We start from the raw sequence: 16,389 nt of genomic DNA, 5'->3' as shown, positions 1-16,389 counted from the left end.
TGTCACTTGATCTCTATGTGATCACATGATCTCAGAGTCAACACAACTGTTATGAATGGGTTTTATTCATAACAGTTGTGCTTAGTGTTGTGATGCTATGATTAGCCCATAGCTATCACATGGCACCTGGGCCAATCACAGCACCCTGTACCGGCTTGCTATGGGGGCACTCCAAAGGAGGAAGAGCCAATATGGGACCCCAGAAGAGAAGGATCAGGGCTACTCTGTGCAAGACCATTGCACAGAGCAGGTAATTACTACATGTTTGTCATGCCTTTACAATAACTTTAAAAATAAAGACCCCCGAGCTGAGCAGTACACGTAACATCAGATTATGCTGTTGCCCCTGCAAATACTACTATAAAAAAAAAAAATCCTAACCAATGTCCCCAGAGTCTCAACAACCAAACCGGAGCTCACACACTGCGGGACGCTATGGGGCCACTTAATGACACCATTGTCAAAAACAGAAAACTCTGTAGCTAGTTCAGTTGAAGTTATTTGTACTGATCAGCTGCTGAAAGTGCAGACATTGGTGGCAATTCATGGCTCTAAAAGAATGCATTCAAGAACTCTTCGTGTAGAAGAGCCATTAGTCCATCTCATTATGTCCATGTGTAGATAAAAAAAGTGATTTTCTTAAATAAATAAAATAAATATTGGAAATAATTAGATTCCATATGCATCACTGATTGCACACTTAATTGTCATAATCAACATCATGTCAGGCTCCATTATCACATCAAGCTCAATTATTTATATACAACTGAATCTGGCATCCAGAGTTCTCCTTTGTTCTCCTGACAATCTTCTGGCGGCATTATGAATTAGCGTACATCACACACGACGGGGCAGACACTAGCTATTTTGGCTCGTAAGTGATAGTAGAAGTAGATTTATAGCTATTGCTATAGAAAGAGAAGAAGGCCGACTTTGATCAGTTGGGACTAAGCAGACCTGTCCTTGTTCCTCTGAAGACGTATCGATAATCGGTGTCACTTATAACTGAGGAATGGAAGTCGGTGACCTTGACTGCAACATAAAAAATGTTGTCTTCATTACAAGGATTCTGCCTCCCTCTAATTTGTAGAAGTTTATATACACTATATTCAAAAATTATTGGGACTCCTGCTTTTACACGCACATGAACTTTAATATCATCCCAGTCCTAGTCTGCAGAGTTCAATATTGAGTTGGCCCCAGTGTTAATTTCGTCAATGCAAACGTATTAGTCAAAGATTTTGTGAGCGGCATTTTTACAGTGATGAAAATGAAAGGAAAAGTACAGCACATTTTCTTCCACTGACAAAAGTCAAATCTGTTTTTATTAACCACTTAAGGACCACCTCCTGCACATATACACTACCGTTCAAAAGTTTGGGGTCACCCAAACAATTTTGTGTTTTCCATGAAAAGTCACACTTATTCACCACCATACGTTGTGAAATGAATAGAAAATAGAGTCAAGACATTGACAAGGTTAGAAATAATGATTTGTATTTGAAATAACATTGTTTTTACATCAAACTTTGCTTTCGTCAAAGAATCCCCCTTTTTCAGCAATTACAGCATTGCACACCTTTGGCATTCTAGCTGTTAATTTATTGAGGTAAGCTGGAGAAATTGCACCCCACGCTTCTAGAAGCAGCTCCCACAAGTTGGATTGGTTGGATGGGCACTTCTGGCGTACCATACGGTCAAGCTGCTCCCACAACAGCTCAATGGGGTTCAGATCTGGTGACTGTGCTGGCCACTCCATTACCGATAGAATACCAGCTGCCTGCTTCTGCTGTAAATAGTTCTTGCACAATTTGGAGGTGTGTTTAGGGTCATTGTCCTGTTGTAGGATGAAATTGGCTCCAATCAAGCGCTGTCCACTGGGTATGGCATGGCGTTGCAAAATGGAGTGATAGCCTTCCTTATTCATTTATTTAATGAAGATGCCAGTTGGGGACCTGTGAGGCATCTGTTTCTCAAACTAGAGACTCTAATGTGCTTATCTTCTTGCTTAGTTGTGCAACGCGGCCTCCCACTTCTTTTTCTACTCTGGTTAGAGCCTGTTTGTGCTGTCCTCTGAAGGGAGTAGTACACACCGTTGTAGGAAATCTTCAATTTTTTTGCAATTTCTCGCATGGAATAGCCTTCATTTCTAAGAACAAGAATAGACTGTCGAGTTTCAGATGAAAGTTCTCTTTTTCTGGCCATTTTGAGCGTTTAATTGACCCCACAAATGTGATGCTCCAGAAACTCAATCTGCTCACAGGAAGGTCAGTTTTGTAGCTTCTGGAAGGAGCTAGACTGTTTTTAGATGTGTGAACATGATTGCACAAGGGTTTGCTAATCATCAATTAGCCTTCTGAGCCAATGAGCAAACACATTGTACCATTAGAACACTGGAGTAATAGTTGCTGGAAATGGGCCTCTATATACCTATGTAGATATTGCACCAAAAACTAGACATTTGCAGTTAGAATAGTCATTTACCACATTAGCAATGTATAGAGTATGTTTGTTTAAAGTTAGGACTAGTTTAAAGTTAGCTTCATTGAAAAGTACAGTGCTTTTCCTTCAAAAATAAGGACATTTCAATGTGACCCCAAACTTTTGAACGGTAGTGTACGTCGGCAGAATGGCACAGCTGGGCACAAGCACATACCGGTACGTTGCTCTTTAAGTGCCCAGCCGGCGGCGCATTCCCGACCCAGTCCTGAGCTCCGTGACCGTGGCCCGGGACCAGCGGACCCGATCACCGCTGGTGTCCCACGATCGGGTCACAGAGCTGAAGAACGAGGAGAGGTCTGTGTAAACAAACCTCTCCCCATGCTTCCCTGTGTGGCTGTCACCACTTGTCTGTTCCCTTTTATAGGGAAGGACGATCAGTGACGTTACATGCCAGGCCACGCCCCCCCTACAATAAAAAAAACACATAACGTCATACATAACCCCTCCTCGCCCCCTAGTGGTTAACTCCTTCATTGCCAGTGTCATTTACACAGGAATCAGTGCATTTAAATAGCACAGATTGCTGTATAAATGACGATGGTCCCAAAAATGTGTCAAAAATGTCCGATGTGTCTGCCATAATGTCGCAGTCACAATAAAAATCGCCGATCGCTGCCATTACTAGTAAAAAAAATATTAATAAAAATGCTATAAAACTATCCCCTATTTTGTAAACGCTATAACTTTTGCGCAAACCAATCAATAATCGCTAATTGTGATTTTTTTTTTAACCAAAAATATGTAGAAGAATACGTATCGGCCTAAACTGAGGAAAACATTTTTTTTATATATTTTTGGGGGATATTTATTATAGCAAAAAGTAAAAAATATTGCATTTTTTTAAAAATTGTTGCTCTATTTTTGTTTATAGCGCAAAAAATAAAAACCGCAGAGGTGATCAAATACCACCAAAAGAAAGCTCTATTTGTGGGGAAAAAAAGGACGCCAATTTTGTTTGGGAGTCACGTCGCACGTCTGCGCAATTGTCAGTTAAATTGACGCAGTGCCGAATCGCAAAAAGGGGCTTGGTCCTTTCGCTGCAAATTGGTCCGGGGCTTAAGTGGTTAACGAACGAAAATGGGACAAAAATGGCAACTTCCCGTTTGCCCTCAAGAACTAACTTCCAGTTTTCACAGAGCTCTGCCTGCTTCCGCTCCCAGCAACCAAGCAAGCGACTGTGTGCACCGTGACTGCCAGAGACCAGAGTAGCACTGCGCATTGCAGACAGGCAGGCCTCTTGAGTTCCAACAAGACTGTCCCACTCCCGAGTCCCGACGAGACGACCGCCAGAAAGGTGCCCACGTCTAGAGCATTACATTACAATTACAGCAGGCTTGAGGTTTCCCCTCAGACCGCCATCCAGCACTGTGTGTGCATTGCACAGTCCTCCTCTAACCACTGGCAGTGGCATCCAGGGCAGTGTGCATTACAGGCCATCTCTCAGACCTGAGACCACCATCCAGCACTGTGCAGCATTACAGGCCTCCTCAGACCACCGTCCAGAGCACTATGGAGCAATACAAGCCTCCTCAAAACACCATTGAGAGCACTGTGCAGCATTACTGGTCTCCTCAGACCACCATCCAGAGCACTGTGCAGCATTACTAGTCTCCTCAGACCACCATCCAGAGCACTGTGCAGCATTAGAGGCCTCCTTAGAGTGTCCAGAGTGGCTAAATCTGTATCTGTGAGTTTATTCAAACCTTAATACCATAAATAATAACATGATATTCAATTTTTTTATTCCAGGGGTATATAATACGTTTGGAAATTCTAGAGAAATGCTTAAATAATGTACTACAATTTAACTAAACACATTAGATTTTAGTTGACTAAAATTATTTTAATAGACTAAAATGTACTGGAGATTTTAGTCGACTAAAATACATTGACTAAAATTGGACTAAAACTAAAATGGCATTTTTGTCAAAGACTATGACTAAAAATAAAACATTTGCAGAAGACTAAAATGGGACTGAAGTTAAAATGCCCCTTCTGGAGCAACTGTACTTGCAGAGTGCAACTGCACTTTGGAAAATGCACAGCCTATTTGCCTTTAGTAAATCAACACCAATGCGTGCATGGAAACATTGGGGTTGATTTGCTAAAGGCCAATAGACTGTGCAACTTGCAAATTGCAATTTCACTCTGCAAGGGCAGTTGCTCCAGAGGTTAGTACATGAGGTAAAGCTTCACTTTGCAAAGAATATCCAATCATATGCAAGGCAAATTTAAAAAAATGAATTTTTGCTTGCAGATGATCGTTTGATAAAAGTCAGCAGAGCTTCTGCTCATTTACTAAATTCTGGAGCAACTGCACTTTGCAAAGTGCACAGTCTTTTTGCCTTTAGTAAATCAACTCCATAGGCTAACATGCCTGACACCCCTAGAAGCAGCTGCAAAAAACACCATTGTGCATGAGGCCTATGGAACAAGAACTGGATGAAACAGAAAGCTGCAAAGTGGATATCAGTGTCAGCCTGCTTCCCAGACAGTGGGGTTGATTACTAAAGGCCAGGCATGTACTGGCCATAGGGACTATAGGGAGTTTCCCGGTGGGCCGATGGCTCAGTGGGCCGGTTTCAGTGACAGCCAGTGGCATCGCTGGGGGGGACTTTTGGGGCTATAGCCCCGAATCTGGGGCCCATAGCCCCGAGTCAGTCCAGGAGTCCCCAACCACAGGGTCCCGGCCCACTACCTGCCCTCTTTCTGGTGACCCTGATGTAAGGAGGGGCTCTCCGTGGACCCGGATGTAAGGGGGGGCTCTGTGGGGACCCGGATGTAAGGGGTTGGCTCTCTAGGGACCCTGATGTAAGGTGGGTGATCTCTGGGGACTCTGATGTAAGAGGGGCACTCTGGGGACCCTGATGTAAGGGGAAGGCTATATGGGGACCCTGATGTAAGGGGAGGCTCTCTGGGGATCCTGATGTAAGTGGGGGGCTCTCTGGGGACCCTGATGTAAGGAGGGGCTCTCTGGGGACCCTGATGTAAGGGGAGGCTCTCTGGGGACCCTGATGTAATTGGGGGACTCTCTGGGGACCCAGATGTAAGGAGGGGCTCTCTGGGGACCCTGATGTAAGGGGGGCTTTTTTTGAGCAATTGCGTACAGTTTATATACTGTTTTTTGCGTGTTTCCAGGGCCAAATTTTTGTCCCAGTCCAGCCCTGCTAAAGGCAAACAGATTGTGCACTTTGCAAAGTGCAGTTGCACGCTGCAAGTATAGTTGCTCCAGAGCTTAGTAAATGAGGAAAAGTTTCACTTTACAAAGAATACCCAATCACATACAAGGAAAGAAAAAAAATGTATTTTTACTTGCAGATGTTTGGATGATGGAAGTCAGCAGAGCTTCTGCTCATTTAATAAGCTCTGGAGCAACTGCATTTTGCAAAGTGCACAAACTATTTGTCTTTAGTAAATCAACCCCAGTGTGTCAGGGTGTGTAAATCCCAAGTAGACAATGTAAATTAGGAAGTTAAAAAGATCACACATGTGGATTGCAGGACTAGGTGTAGCTTGTTATAGTTCCATATGTAACATTTTACCAGATCTAAAATAGAATGTAAAAATCTGTAACAAATCAACAGATGGCAAAGTAGTAGAACAGGAATTTTAAACTGTAATTGTAAAGGAATGAATGACCAACCCACCTACTGCAGATTGAAGCCTTTGAATTCCACTGAACAGGAAACCCAGAGGAAACCCAGCGTCTGACATGTAGGAGGCTGGAATGAAGTCATATGAATAAGAAGTTTCTATCTTGCATAAAGGCCCGTACACATGATTGGAAAACTGTCCGAAAAATACCGCATTTGAATCGGTCGTATGATAATCTGATCGATAGTACACAGCTCTCAAGAGCCGATCAGGACAGATCGTGCAAAATGATCCAATGGGACACATGCCAGATCGTACTATTTTCGTTTAATCAGTACAGTTACATCACTTCTGAATTTTTATTCTGTCGTATGAGAAGTTTCGTAGCTTTAGTAACCTCTCCATTTTCGATATAAGCATGCAAAAATAACAATCATTGTCCGATAAACTCATCGTGTGTACCGGGCTTAACAGTCACCAGATTTAGACAGAAAATGAAAAACGAAAATGTTGAAATCCAAAAATCTGAATCTGATTTGTTACTGTTATGCAAAACTGACAGTTCTAATTATAGTAAACCTTGTACTGCCCATACCAGCTATATTCCAGCTATACTTACTCTTAATGCAGGAACAATAGGTTTGTTGTGAAGGGCGGTAGACACTTTTAGGCTGGGTTCATACTATTGCGAATCGGATGTGGGTTTCTCACATCTCTGCAGCGGCTCCAGTGGGAATTGCACAGGAGCCCTGTGCGTCTTTTGGTCCGTTTTCCCAAAATTCGGACTGAAATCGGACCTGAACCAGTGAATGGAGACACACCGGACCCCCTGTTCTCAGCCACTACATGCTCTAGTGTGAACCCAGCCTGAATACATTCGTTCTATTGCAGGAAATTATAATATAAAGCTTGAAACATGCTATTGCCTTGGGGTTGATTTACTAAAACTGGAGTAGAACTGGAGTAGTAAGCTCTGCATAGAAACCAATCAGCTTCCAGTTTTTTTGGCAAAGCCTAATTGAACAAGCTGAAGCTAGAAGCTGGGAATTCGACATTATGGCGGACACATCGGACACTTTTGGCGTGATTTTGGGACCATTCACTTTTATACAGCGATCAGTGCAATTAAAAATGCATTGATTACTGTGTAAATGTGACTGGCAGTGAAAGGGTTAACTATTAGGTGGCACTGTAGGGGTTAAGTGTGTCCTAGGGAGTGATTCTAACTGTGGTGGGGAGGGGCTGTGTATGACACGACACTGATCACCGCTCCCGATCACAGGGAGCGGTGATCAGTGTCAGTGTCATTAGGCAAAACGGGGAAACGCTTGTTTACACTAGCATTTCCCCTGTTCTTCCTCCCCGTGAGACGATCGCGGGAATCCCCGCGGACCTGCGATCACACTCATGGAGCTCGCGGCGGGGGGTGCACGTGCGCCGGCAACCTGCCTTTTAAAGGCAACCTACAGGTATGTTAATCTGCCTGTACATGCCCTTCTGCCACAGTATATCTGCGTGAGATGGTCGAGAAGTAGTTAAAGAAAAAACTCACTCACCACAATGTATCCTGCTCAGCTTTATATCAGTAAAAATATATTTTTCTCACCTTTTACTTATATAAATATATCTTTCTTGTAGATTGCTGTAAGAAAATGTCAGGAGATGTAATTCTGATCTACCAAAAATATCAATTCAGGTGAACAACATAGCAACGTCTGAATGACAATCTAAGGCCCTAGGCATGTGGGCTGGGTTCCTTTACGCATTTCAGGACTTCATTTTCATTTCTAACTGAAGTCTACCTTTAACCTTTCCACTGCCAGAGATGTTTCTGCCCTTTTTTGCACACATGGTTAAAAGATTGTTTTAGGTCTGAAGGTCCCCAAACATTATATATTTTCTGAAAGCAGACACCCCGGAGAATAAAATTGTTGTAGTACTATTTTTTTACGTCACAGGACATATACTTAGAATACTGAATGTTTTATAGATAATCCCCTGAAGAAGAAGACAACACTTTTTTCTCAAAACGTGTTGGGTTCACCACCCCATGCTCTGTAGAACCTAGGGGGTCTTTCGCTAGATTGTTGACCTCATGTGGGGTAGGTGATACATGATCTCTGTATGTTTTAAGCATTGCTTTTATGTTATTTTATCTTTTGGGATTTTTTATGTGATTAATAAAATTGAATATTCAATACTCTTGGTAAACCACCCTGGTGGTATGATTATGTCAGATTTTTGAGTCTCAAAGCGATACGTTGTTTTGCATAGAAATTTGGAGTTTTATATTGTGGGTCTGTAATTCTTAGTAATAACACACTTAATCTCCCTGGTGGTATGATTATATCAGATTTTTGCATCTCAAAGCGGTACTATTATTTTTCATAGAAATTTGGCATTTTATATTGTAGGCCTGTAATTCTTATCAATAACATACTTAAATCTGTCCAAACAAGAGTTTAATAGATATCCCGGGTATGATGACGTTTGAAACACAAAATCATAAATTATAATATAATAAATAAATATAAATAATTATAAAAAATAATAATATAATAATAAAATACATTTTCCCCACGATTCACTAGTGCTCAATTCTGCAAGTGTTCTAATTTACTATCGCTGTTTTCTAACTGGTCTAAAACCACTTTTGATGTAAAGAGAAACTTTTTGGTTGCCATGAACAATCTCAAGTTTCCAGGCAGAAAGAACATTATATATAATATAAAAGTGTATGCAGGGCACTGGACAAAGCATTAGGGACCAAAGGGATGTGAAATAATTTGATACAAAAATGCAAACTGTAAGACTACAGTGTACTGTATGTGTTATTTTTTGTGTACTTTTTTAATTTGCTGCCGGGCTCCGCCCCCATGCATCATGGCGCCCGCAGGGAACAGAGTCCGGTACACAGCATCGGGTGGAGGACACAGCCTGCAGACACAGCGTGACGGACATCGCAGGATCCTGGTGACAAGGTAAGCAACCTGGACTAGGATTCTGCAATGCAATCCGGAGTGTGGCCCGGGGTTACCGATAAAGGTACTGAAATTTAACCCCCAGCCACACTCGGGATATCCGCCAGGGAGGTTAAACATTCTCTGTTTATCCACAAAATCCCTTGAAGCCTTCCAGCTTCACAGCTGGTTTCCCACTGCATATGCTAGAGCTGAGAATTGTCCCGCAGTCTTCTGGGACCTGTGATGTGTTCCAGAAGGCTGCAGGGGGGGTAAGCGGGGGCTGAACTTACACACTGATTGCTGTGGCAATCTGACCGCAAGTAGGAGCGGGTACCTGTCAAAACCAAAACCAAGTACCTGCGGGGTACCCCCCCCCAAAAAAAGTGAAAAATGTAGTAGAGGAAAGGGGTAAGATGCAAACAAGTAGGACTTCCCATTTTGGGTGAAGTTTAGCTTTAGGAATCACTTCCTACATCTTGTTGGAATTTTAGTGTAGATACAGTGCTTTAAATAAGTATTCATACGCCTTGAAATTTTCCACCTTTTGTCATGTTACAACCAAAAACATAAATGTATTTTATTGGGATTTTATGTGATAGACCAACCCAAAGTGGCGCAGAATTGTGAAGTTGAAGGAAAATGATAAATGGTTTTCAAATTTTTTTACAAATAAATTTGTGAAAAGTGTGGTGCGCATTTGTATTCTTCCCCCCTGAGTCAATACTTTGTAGAACCACCTTTCACTGCAATTACAGTTGCAAGTCTTTTTGGGGATGTCTCTACCAGCTTTGCATATCTAGAGAGTGCCATTTTCGCCCATTCTTCTTTGCAAAATAGCTCAAGGTCTGTCAGATTGGATGGAGAGCTTGTGTGAACAGCAATTTTCAAGTCTTGCCACAGATTCTCAATTGGATTTAGGTCTGGACTTTGACTGGGCCATTCTAACACATGAATATGCTTTGATCTAAGCCATTCTATTGTAGCTCTGGCTGTATGTTTAGGGTCATTGTCCTGCTGGAAGATGAACTTCTGCACCAGTCTCAAGTCTTTCGCAGATGCAGGTTTTCTTCTAACATTGCCCTACATTTAGCTCCATCCATCTTTACATCAACTCTGACCAGCTTTCCTGTCCCTGTTGATGAAAAGCATCCCCACAACATGATGCTGCCACCACCATGTTTCACGGTGGGGATGGTGTGTTCAGAGTGATGTGCAATGTTTGTTTTCCACCACACATAGCATTTTGCTTTTAGGCCAAAAAGTTCAATTTTGGTCTCATCTGACCAGAGAACCTTCTTCCACATGTTTGCTGTGTCCCCCACATGGCTTCTCGAAAACTGCAAGCTGGACTTCTTATGACTTTCTTTTAACAATGGCTTTCTTCTTACCACTCTTCCATAAAGGCCAGATTTGTAGAGAGCACGACTAATAGTTGTCCTGTGGACGGATTCTCCCACCTGAGCTGTGGATCTCTGCAGTTCCTCCAGAGTTACCATCAGCCTCTTGGCTGTTTCTCTGATTAATGCTTTCCCTGCCCGGCCTGTCAGTTAAGGTGGACTGCCATGTCTTGGTAGGTTTGTAGTTGTGCCATACTGTTTGCATTTTAAGATAATGGGTTGAACAGTGCTCCGTGGGATGTTTAAAGCTTGAGATTTTTTTTATAACCTACCCCTGCTTTAAACTTCCCCACAACATATCTCTAACCTGTCTGATGTGTTCCTTGTTCTTCATGATGCTGTTTGTTCACTAAGGTCCTCTAACAAACCTCTGAGGGCTTCATAGAATGGCTTACACTGAGATTAAATTATACACAGATGAACTCTATTTACTAATTAGGTGACTTCTGAATGTAATTGGTTCCACTATCAAGGGTGCTCAACCTGTGGTCCTCCAGTTGCGGAACTACAAGTCCCATCATGCTTTTGGGAGTCATGCTTTTAACTGTCAGCCTTGCAATGCCTCATAGGACTATCATATAAAATCCCAATAAAATAAATTTACGTTTTTGGTGTAACATGACAAAATGTGGCAAATTTCAAGGGGTGTGAATACTTTTTCAAGGCACTGTATCTCTATATTTGAGTTCTAGGTTCTAACAGCCATGCGGGCCACACCATCAGGTTCACCTAATTGTCTCCTATTTCAGCTCCACATTATTACCTTCTCTTCAGCCCCCCACCACTCCACTTCAGCCAAGGACAGCAGAGAATGAGCAATTTGTCCCATGTGGAAACTGTCTGAGAAGGGAACCTGTGTTCATGGATTGACAATGAATACCTGCCTGGGCATCACCTTCTCAAAGCAAACTCCATCCTGCATCACATACCATGGGCGACCATGCATCTGGTATATCGTTCTGTAGAGCTGGGTTCTCCAAACTGCAGCCTGGGGGGTGAGGTGTGGCGCTTTGCTTGCCTTTATTTGGCCTTTGGGGCACTATTCATCCCACTGATATGAGACACTATTCTGCCCACTGACACCAACAATGGGGCATAATTCCTGCCACTGACAACAACAGGGTGCTATTTTCCCACTGACACCAACAATTGGGCACTAATCATCACCCAAATTCCAAAGATGGGGCACTATTTTCTCCCACTGGCACCACGTCAATAAACATTGCAGAAGTCAGATCCCTTTCACATTGAGCCGCAGCCACATTAGCGCTGTTTAAGTGGTGCTTTTCGGATGCTAGCGAGGCGCTTTTAACCCCAAAAGAAGAGGTTAAAAGCACCCGTGTTGCGGCGCTTCCGAAGGGCTGCCCATTCATTTCAATGGGTAGGGCTTTTTGGGAGCACTCCCAAATTGCCCCACAGAAGCTGCTTGCGGGACTTTTCCTAACGTCCCGCTAGCGCACTGCCCCAGTTTGAAAAGACACACTGAAATGAATGGGAGGTGGTTTTCAGGCGTTATTTAGAGGTTATTTCTATCTCTTAAACGACTGAAAACCGCCTCAGTCTACACATTCCTGGAATATGAATGGTAAGATGACTTCAAAGGAGCAGTTATCTAAAAAAAAAAAAAAAAAAAACTGTAAGGCTCGGTTCACACAGTGGGCGGCATGACTTGCAGCGCCGCGACCTGCCGCGGCCTGCACACGATCAGCGGCCACTTGAAAAACGACTTCTGTATAGAAGTCAATGCAAGTCGCCCGAAGTCGCCGCAAAAGTAGTACAGGAACCTTTTTTCTAAGTCGCTCCTATTAGAACGGTTCCATAGTACAGAACGGAGCACGACTTGTCAGGCGGCGAAGTCGCCTGGACAAGTCGCCCCTGTGTGAACCGAGCCTCACAGTTTTCAATGTCTATGTTTCAATAAAAGAACATTTTTATTTTACAGTGTATCTCTAGGGGAAAGCCTAGAACTTCTGCCAAGTTTTTATTGCTGTCTGTGTCCCCAAGAACTTCCGATTGCCTAAGGCGGTTCCCCGTACTGCATCAATGTGAACCTAGGCAGACACACATTACTTGCTTTAGCACATTGCAATGCCATTCCTTTTGAAACCCAACCCAATGCAACTGGACAGCTCCAACTCACAAGCATTACTGCGTACCACAACGCAGGATAATGCACTATGGTATATGTCCATTTTCTCAGAAGTTTTGGCGTGTTGCTAAAGCAATGCATGTTACAACATGGGAAAAAAACACAAATGCGTTAACACAACACACCAGAACTTCAGTGGGTGAATAGGCCCTAAAGCCAGCCATGGATGGAGTGTTCCTCTTTACTGCAACCATGCGTTGCAAGAAAGAAAATTGTTTGATTCACTGTGTTGATGGGGGTAATCTCTTCTGCAGAGCCATTATGTTCTCTCAGCGGGGGGAGGGATACAAGGCTTGAATTTTGTTCCATTTCCTGAATCGGGCAAAGCTCGAGCTATGGTCGGCACCATCCAGCTCAACAAAAGTTGAACTGTTCAATTGACATTTGTTATATGAATGTTTTTGTATTTTTACTAGTATCCTATACACACATACTGCCTGAAGAAGCCATGTTGGCGAAACATGTAGAAGAAGTTATGTAAATGATCTTGTCAATATCACCATAGGGCAGTGATGGCAAATCTTGGCACCCCAGATGTTTTGGAACTACATTTCCCATGATACTCATGCACTCTGCAGTGTAGTAAAGCATCATGGGAAATGTAGTTCCAAAACATCTGGGGTGCCAAGGTTCGCCATCACTGCCATAGGGTGTGAAGTGGATGTCTACTAGGAATCTCTTCAAACTTCTGTTACAGATTTTATGTAATATTTGTAATAAAAATTGTCCAATTTTAACTGTTATCTTTGGTTATAATCTAAGCAACCTGAAAATCCCATTCCTATTTTTGGTACAATTTTCACTATGCAATAAAAGGGATGTGGTGCAATTGAGATACACACCTTCCATCCGCACTTATATTCCTACATTCAATTGGCATTTGTTGAAGAAGACAGGCAGAGAATTGTAGGATTTAAGGATCTGTTGGATTACTTCCATTTTGCCCGCAAGCCAATCAAGCTTTAGAGACTTTAAAATGAACATCTTCACCCCATTAAAACTCAGCCTCTTCCACAATGTTCTATTTACATTTTTACCCCAAAAAAAGGTGAAACATGTCAGGGTATCCATGCTGATCAGTCGCCTTACCTGCATCGTAGAAGGTGTCCAGCACCTCTGTCTCCCCGAAATCCAGCTCCCCAAAGTTCACACTGGTCAGCTGCGCCCCCTCGCTCTCACAGGCTCGGTGCAGACATTGCAGGGCTCCAGATTCAGGGCTGCCCCCCATGGCTGACTTCAGACTGTCATTCAAGACATACACCACTCTCAAGGATCTTTGCTTGCTGATCCACTGGGATCCCTCTCCTCCTCCTGGGGGTTCAGGGGCAGAACTGACCCCCGGCACCCCCGATGATGGTGCACACTGAACTTCCCCCCCTGATCCAGCCTGGCTGCAAACCCCCATCTCTACAGGTGCCTGCGTTGAAGCATAGAGCCCATTGCTTTCCATGCTGACAGGTGCTGCTTCTGTCCCTCCCCACATTGGACAGGACTCTGTATAGTCACTGGTGGTTGGGGGGGAGAGGGGGGGGGCTCTGATCAACCCCTTAGATTGAATCCACACTATATAAGAGGGTAGAGCAGGACACAGGGCTCATCTCATCTGTGCTACATGTCACAGAATAAGCAGAAGAGCAGCTCCGCCAATGAATTTTAAATTCTAGAAAGTCGTGTGAGAGATGTCACCTGCAGCAGCTGTAGAGTCAGTGGAAGTTTACTGATCAGTGTAGACTATAGTCTGAGGATATATGCAGGCTCTATGTCTATGGATCTGTATGTAATCAGAACAGAATATATTCGGATTTTAGTGCATGCTCTGTGGATCTATATGTAATCAGTACAGAATATAGTCTGATACCAATGCAGGCTCTATGGATCTATATGAAATCAGTACAGAATATAGTCTGATCTTAATGCATGCTCTATGGTGTTTAATCAATACAGAATATATTCTGATCTCAGTGCAGGCTCTATAGATCTGTGTGCAATTAGTACAGAATATAGTCTGATCTCAATGCATGCTCTATGGTTCTGTATATAATAAATACAGAATATATTCTGATCTCAGTGCAGGCTCTATGTATCTGTATATAATCAATTCAGAATATATTCTGATCTCAATGCATGTTCTATGTATCTGTATGTAATAAGTACAGAATATAGTCTGATCTCAATGCATGCTCTATGGTTCTGTATATAATAAATACAGAATATAGTCTGATCTCAATGCATGCTCTATGTATCTGTATATAATCAATTCAGAATATATTCTGATCTCAATGCATGTTCTATGTATCTGTATGTAATAAGTACAGAATATAGTCTGATCTCAATGCAGGCTCTATGGTTCTGTATGTAATAAATACAGAATATAGTCTGATCTCAATGTAGGCTCTATGGTTCTATATGTAATAAGTACAGAATATAGTCGGATCTCAATGCATGCTCTATGGTTCTGTATGTAATAAGTACAGAATATAGTCTGATCTCAGTGCAGGCTCTATGGATCTCTATTTAATCAGTAAAGGATGTAACCTGCTCTCAATGCATGCTCTATGTCTATAGATCTGTATGTAATCAGTACAGAATAGAGTCTGATCTCAGTGCAGGCTTTATGGATCTGTATGTATTCGGTACAGAATAGTATGATCTCAGTGCAGGCTCTATGTATCTCTATGTAATAAGTACAGAAAGCAGTCAGCTCTCAATGTAGGCTCTATGGCTCTCTATTTAATCAGTACAGGATGTAACCTGCTCTCAGTGCAGGCTCTATGTCTATGGATCTGTATGTAATCAGTACAGAATGTAGTCTGCTCTCAATGCATGCTCTATGGATCTGTAATTAGTACAGCATATAGTCTAATCTCAGTGCATGCTCTATGTCTATGGATCTGTAATTAGTACAGCACATAGTATAATCTCAATGCATGCTCTATGTCTATGGATCTGTATGCAATCAGTACAGAATGCAGTCTGATCTCAATGCATGTTCTGTGTCTATGGATCTGTATGTAATCAGTACAGGATGTAACCTGCTCTCAATGCATGCTCTATGTCTATGGATCTGTAATCAGTACAGCACATAGTATAATCTCAATGCATGCTCTATGTCTATGGATCTGTATGTAATCAGTGCAGAATGTAGTCTGCTCTCAATGCAGGCTCTGTGTCTGTGTCCAGGGATCTGAATGTAGTCAGAACAGCTGCTGAGTTGATATAAAAAGTAACTTTCCTGGAATCCCTCCAGCACCCTGTCAGTGAGTTCCCATATAGAGTCCTGTGCGGGGATCAGTCATGGCCCATGTTGCTGAGTGATGTCCTCCCCATGTGAGTGGTGGCGGTGCCCTGTGTCTCCTCGGTGTCACTGTGTGTAATAAGGCGGCCGGGCTCAGCTCCCACTCTCATGTCTTGTCCTGGAAGGGCGGGACGGGTCCCCCTCCCTCTGCCTCCAGCTGTAAATGGCACCTCCTCCTCCGAGGCCGGTCATTCACACGCTGGAGTCTATTGTGTTATGAGGGACAAGACAGTGTCGTGTGACCCGTGTCAGTGCTGAGCGGGGAGTGGCGGCTGTATGGGGAATATAGCTGAACTTCCAGCACTTCCTCTAATAACAGGGGGCTGAGGTGAATGAGAACACACCCTGTGTACACACACCGCCAGTCACACACACACCTGGCCACAACCTCCACATTTGGTCACACAAGTCAAATCTAATGAGACACAAAAGAGTGTCACCAACACCACCATAATGTAGAATAAATCACGTTTATAAATAAAAATACAT

The 16,389-nt window shown here is 42.9% G+C and overlaps 1 protein-coding gene across 1 annotated transcript in view; it reads right to left on the bottom strand.

The window, feature by feature from the left end:
* The window catches only part of MAP3K15 (mitogen-activated protein kinase kinase kinase 15), a 287,980-nt gene extending 271,922 nt beyond the window's left edge, over positions 1 to 16,058 (bottom strand). Inside the window, exon 1 of the mRNA XM_077480742.1 lies at positions 13,695 to 16,058. Within this exon, the coding sequence (XP_077336868.1) occupies positions 13,695 to 14,088 (394 nt within the window). The 5' untranslated portion in view covers positions 14,089 to 16,058. The remainder of the gene's footprint in view (positions 1 to 13,694) is intronic.
* Between the last annotated feature and the right edge of the window lie 331 nt (positions 16,059 to 16,389).

Source organism: Lithobates pipiens, unplaced genomic scaffold, assembly GCF_037356315.1.
Source record: "Lithobates pipiens isolate NorthernLeopardFrog02 unplaced genomic scaffold, aLitPip1_a1.2 Scaffold_16, whole genome shotgun sequence".
Classification (NCBI taxonomy): Eukaryota; Metazoa; Chordata; class Amphibia; order Anura; family Ranidae; genus Lithobates; species Lithobates pipiens.
Note: the sequence above shows the minus strand (reverse complement) of the source record. Positions and strands in the feature narration are given on the sequence as shown.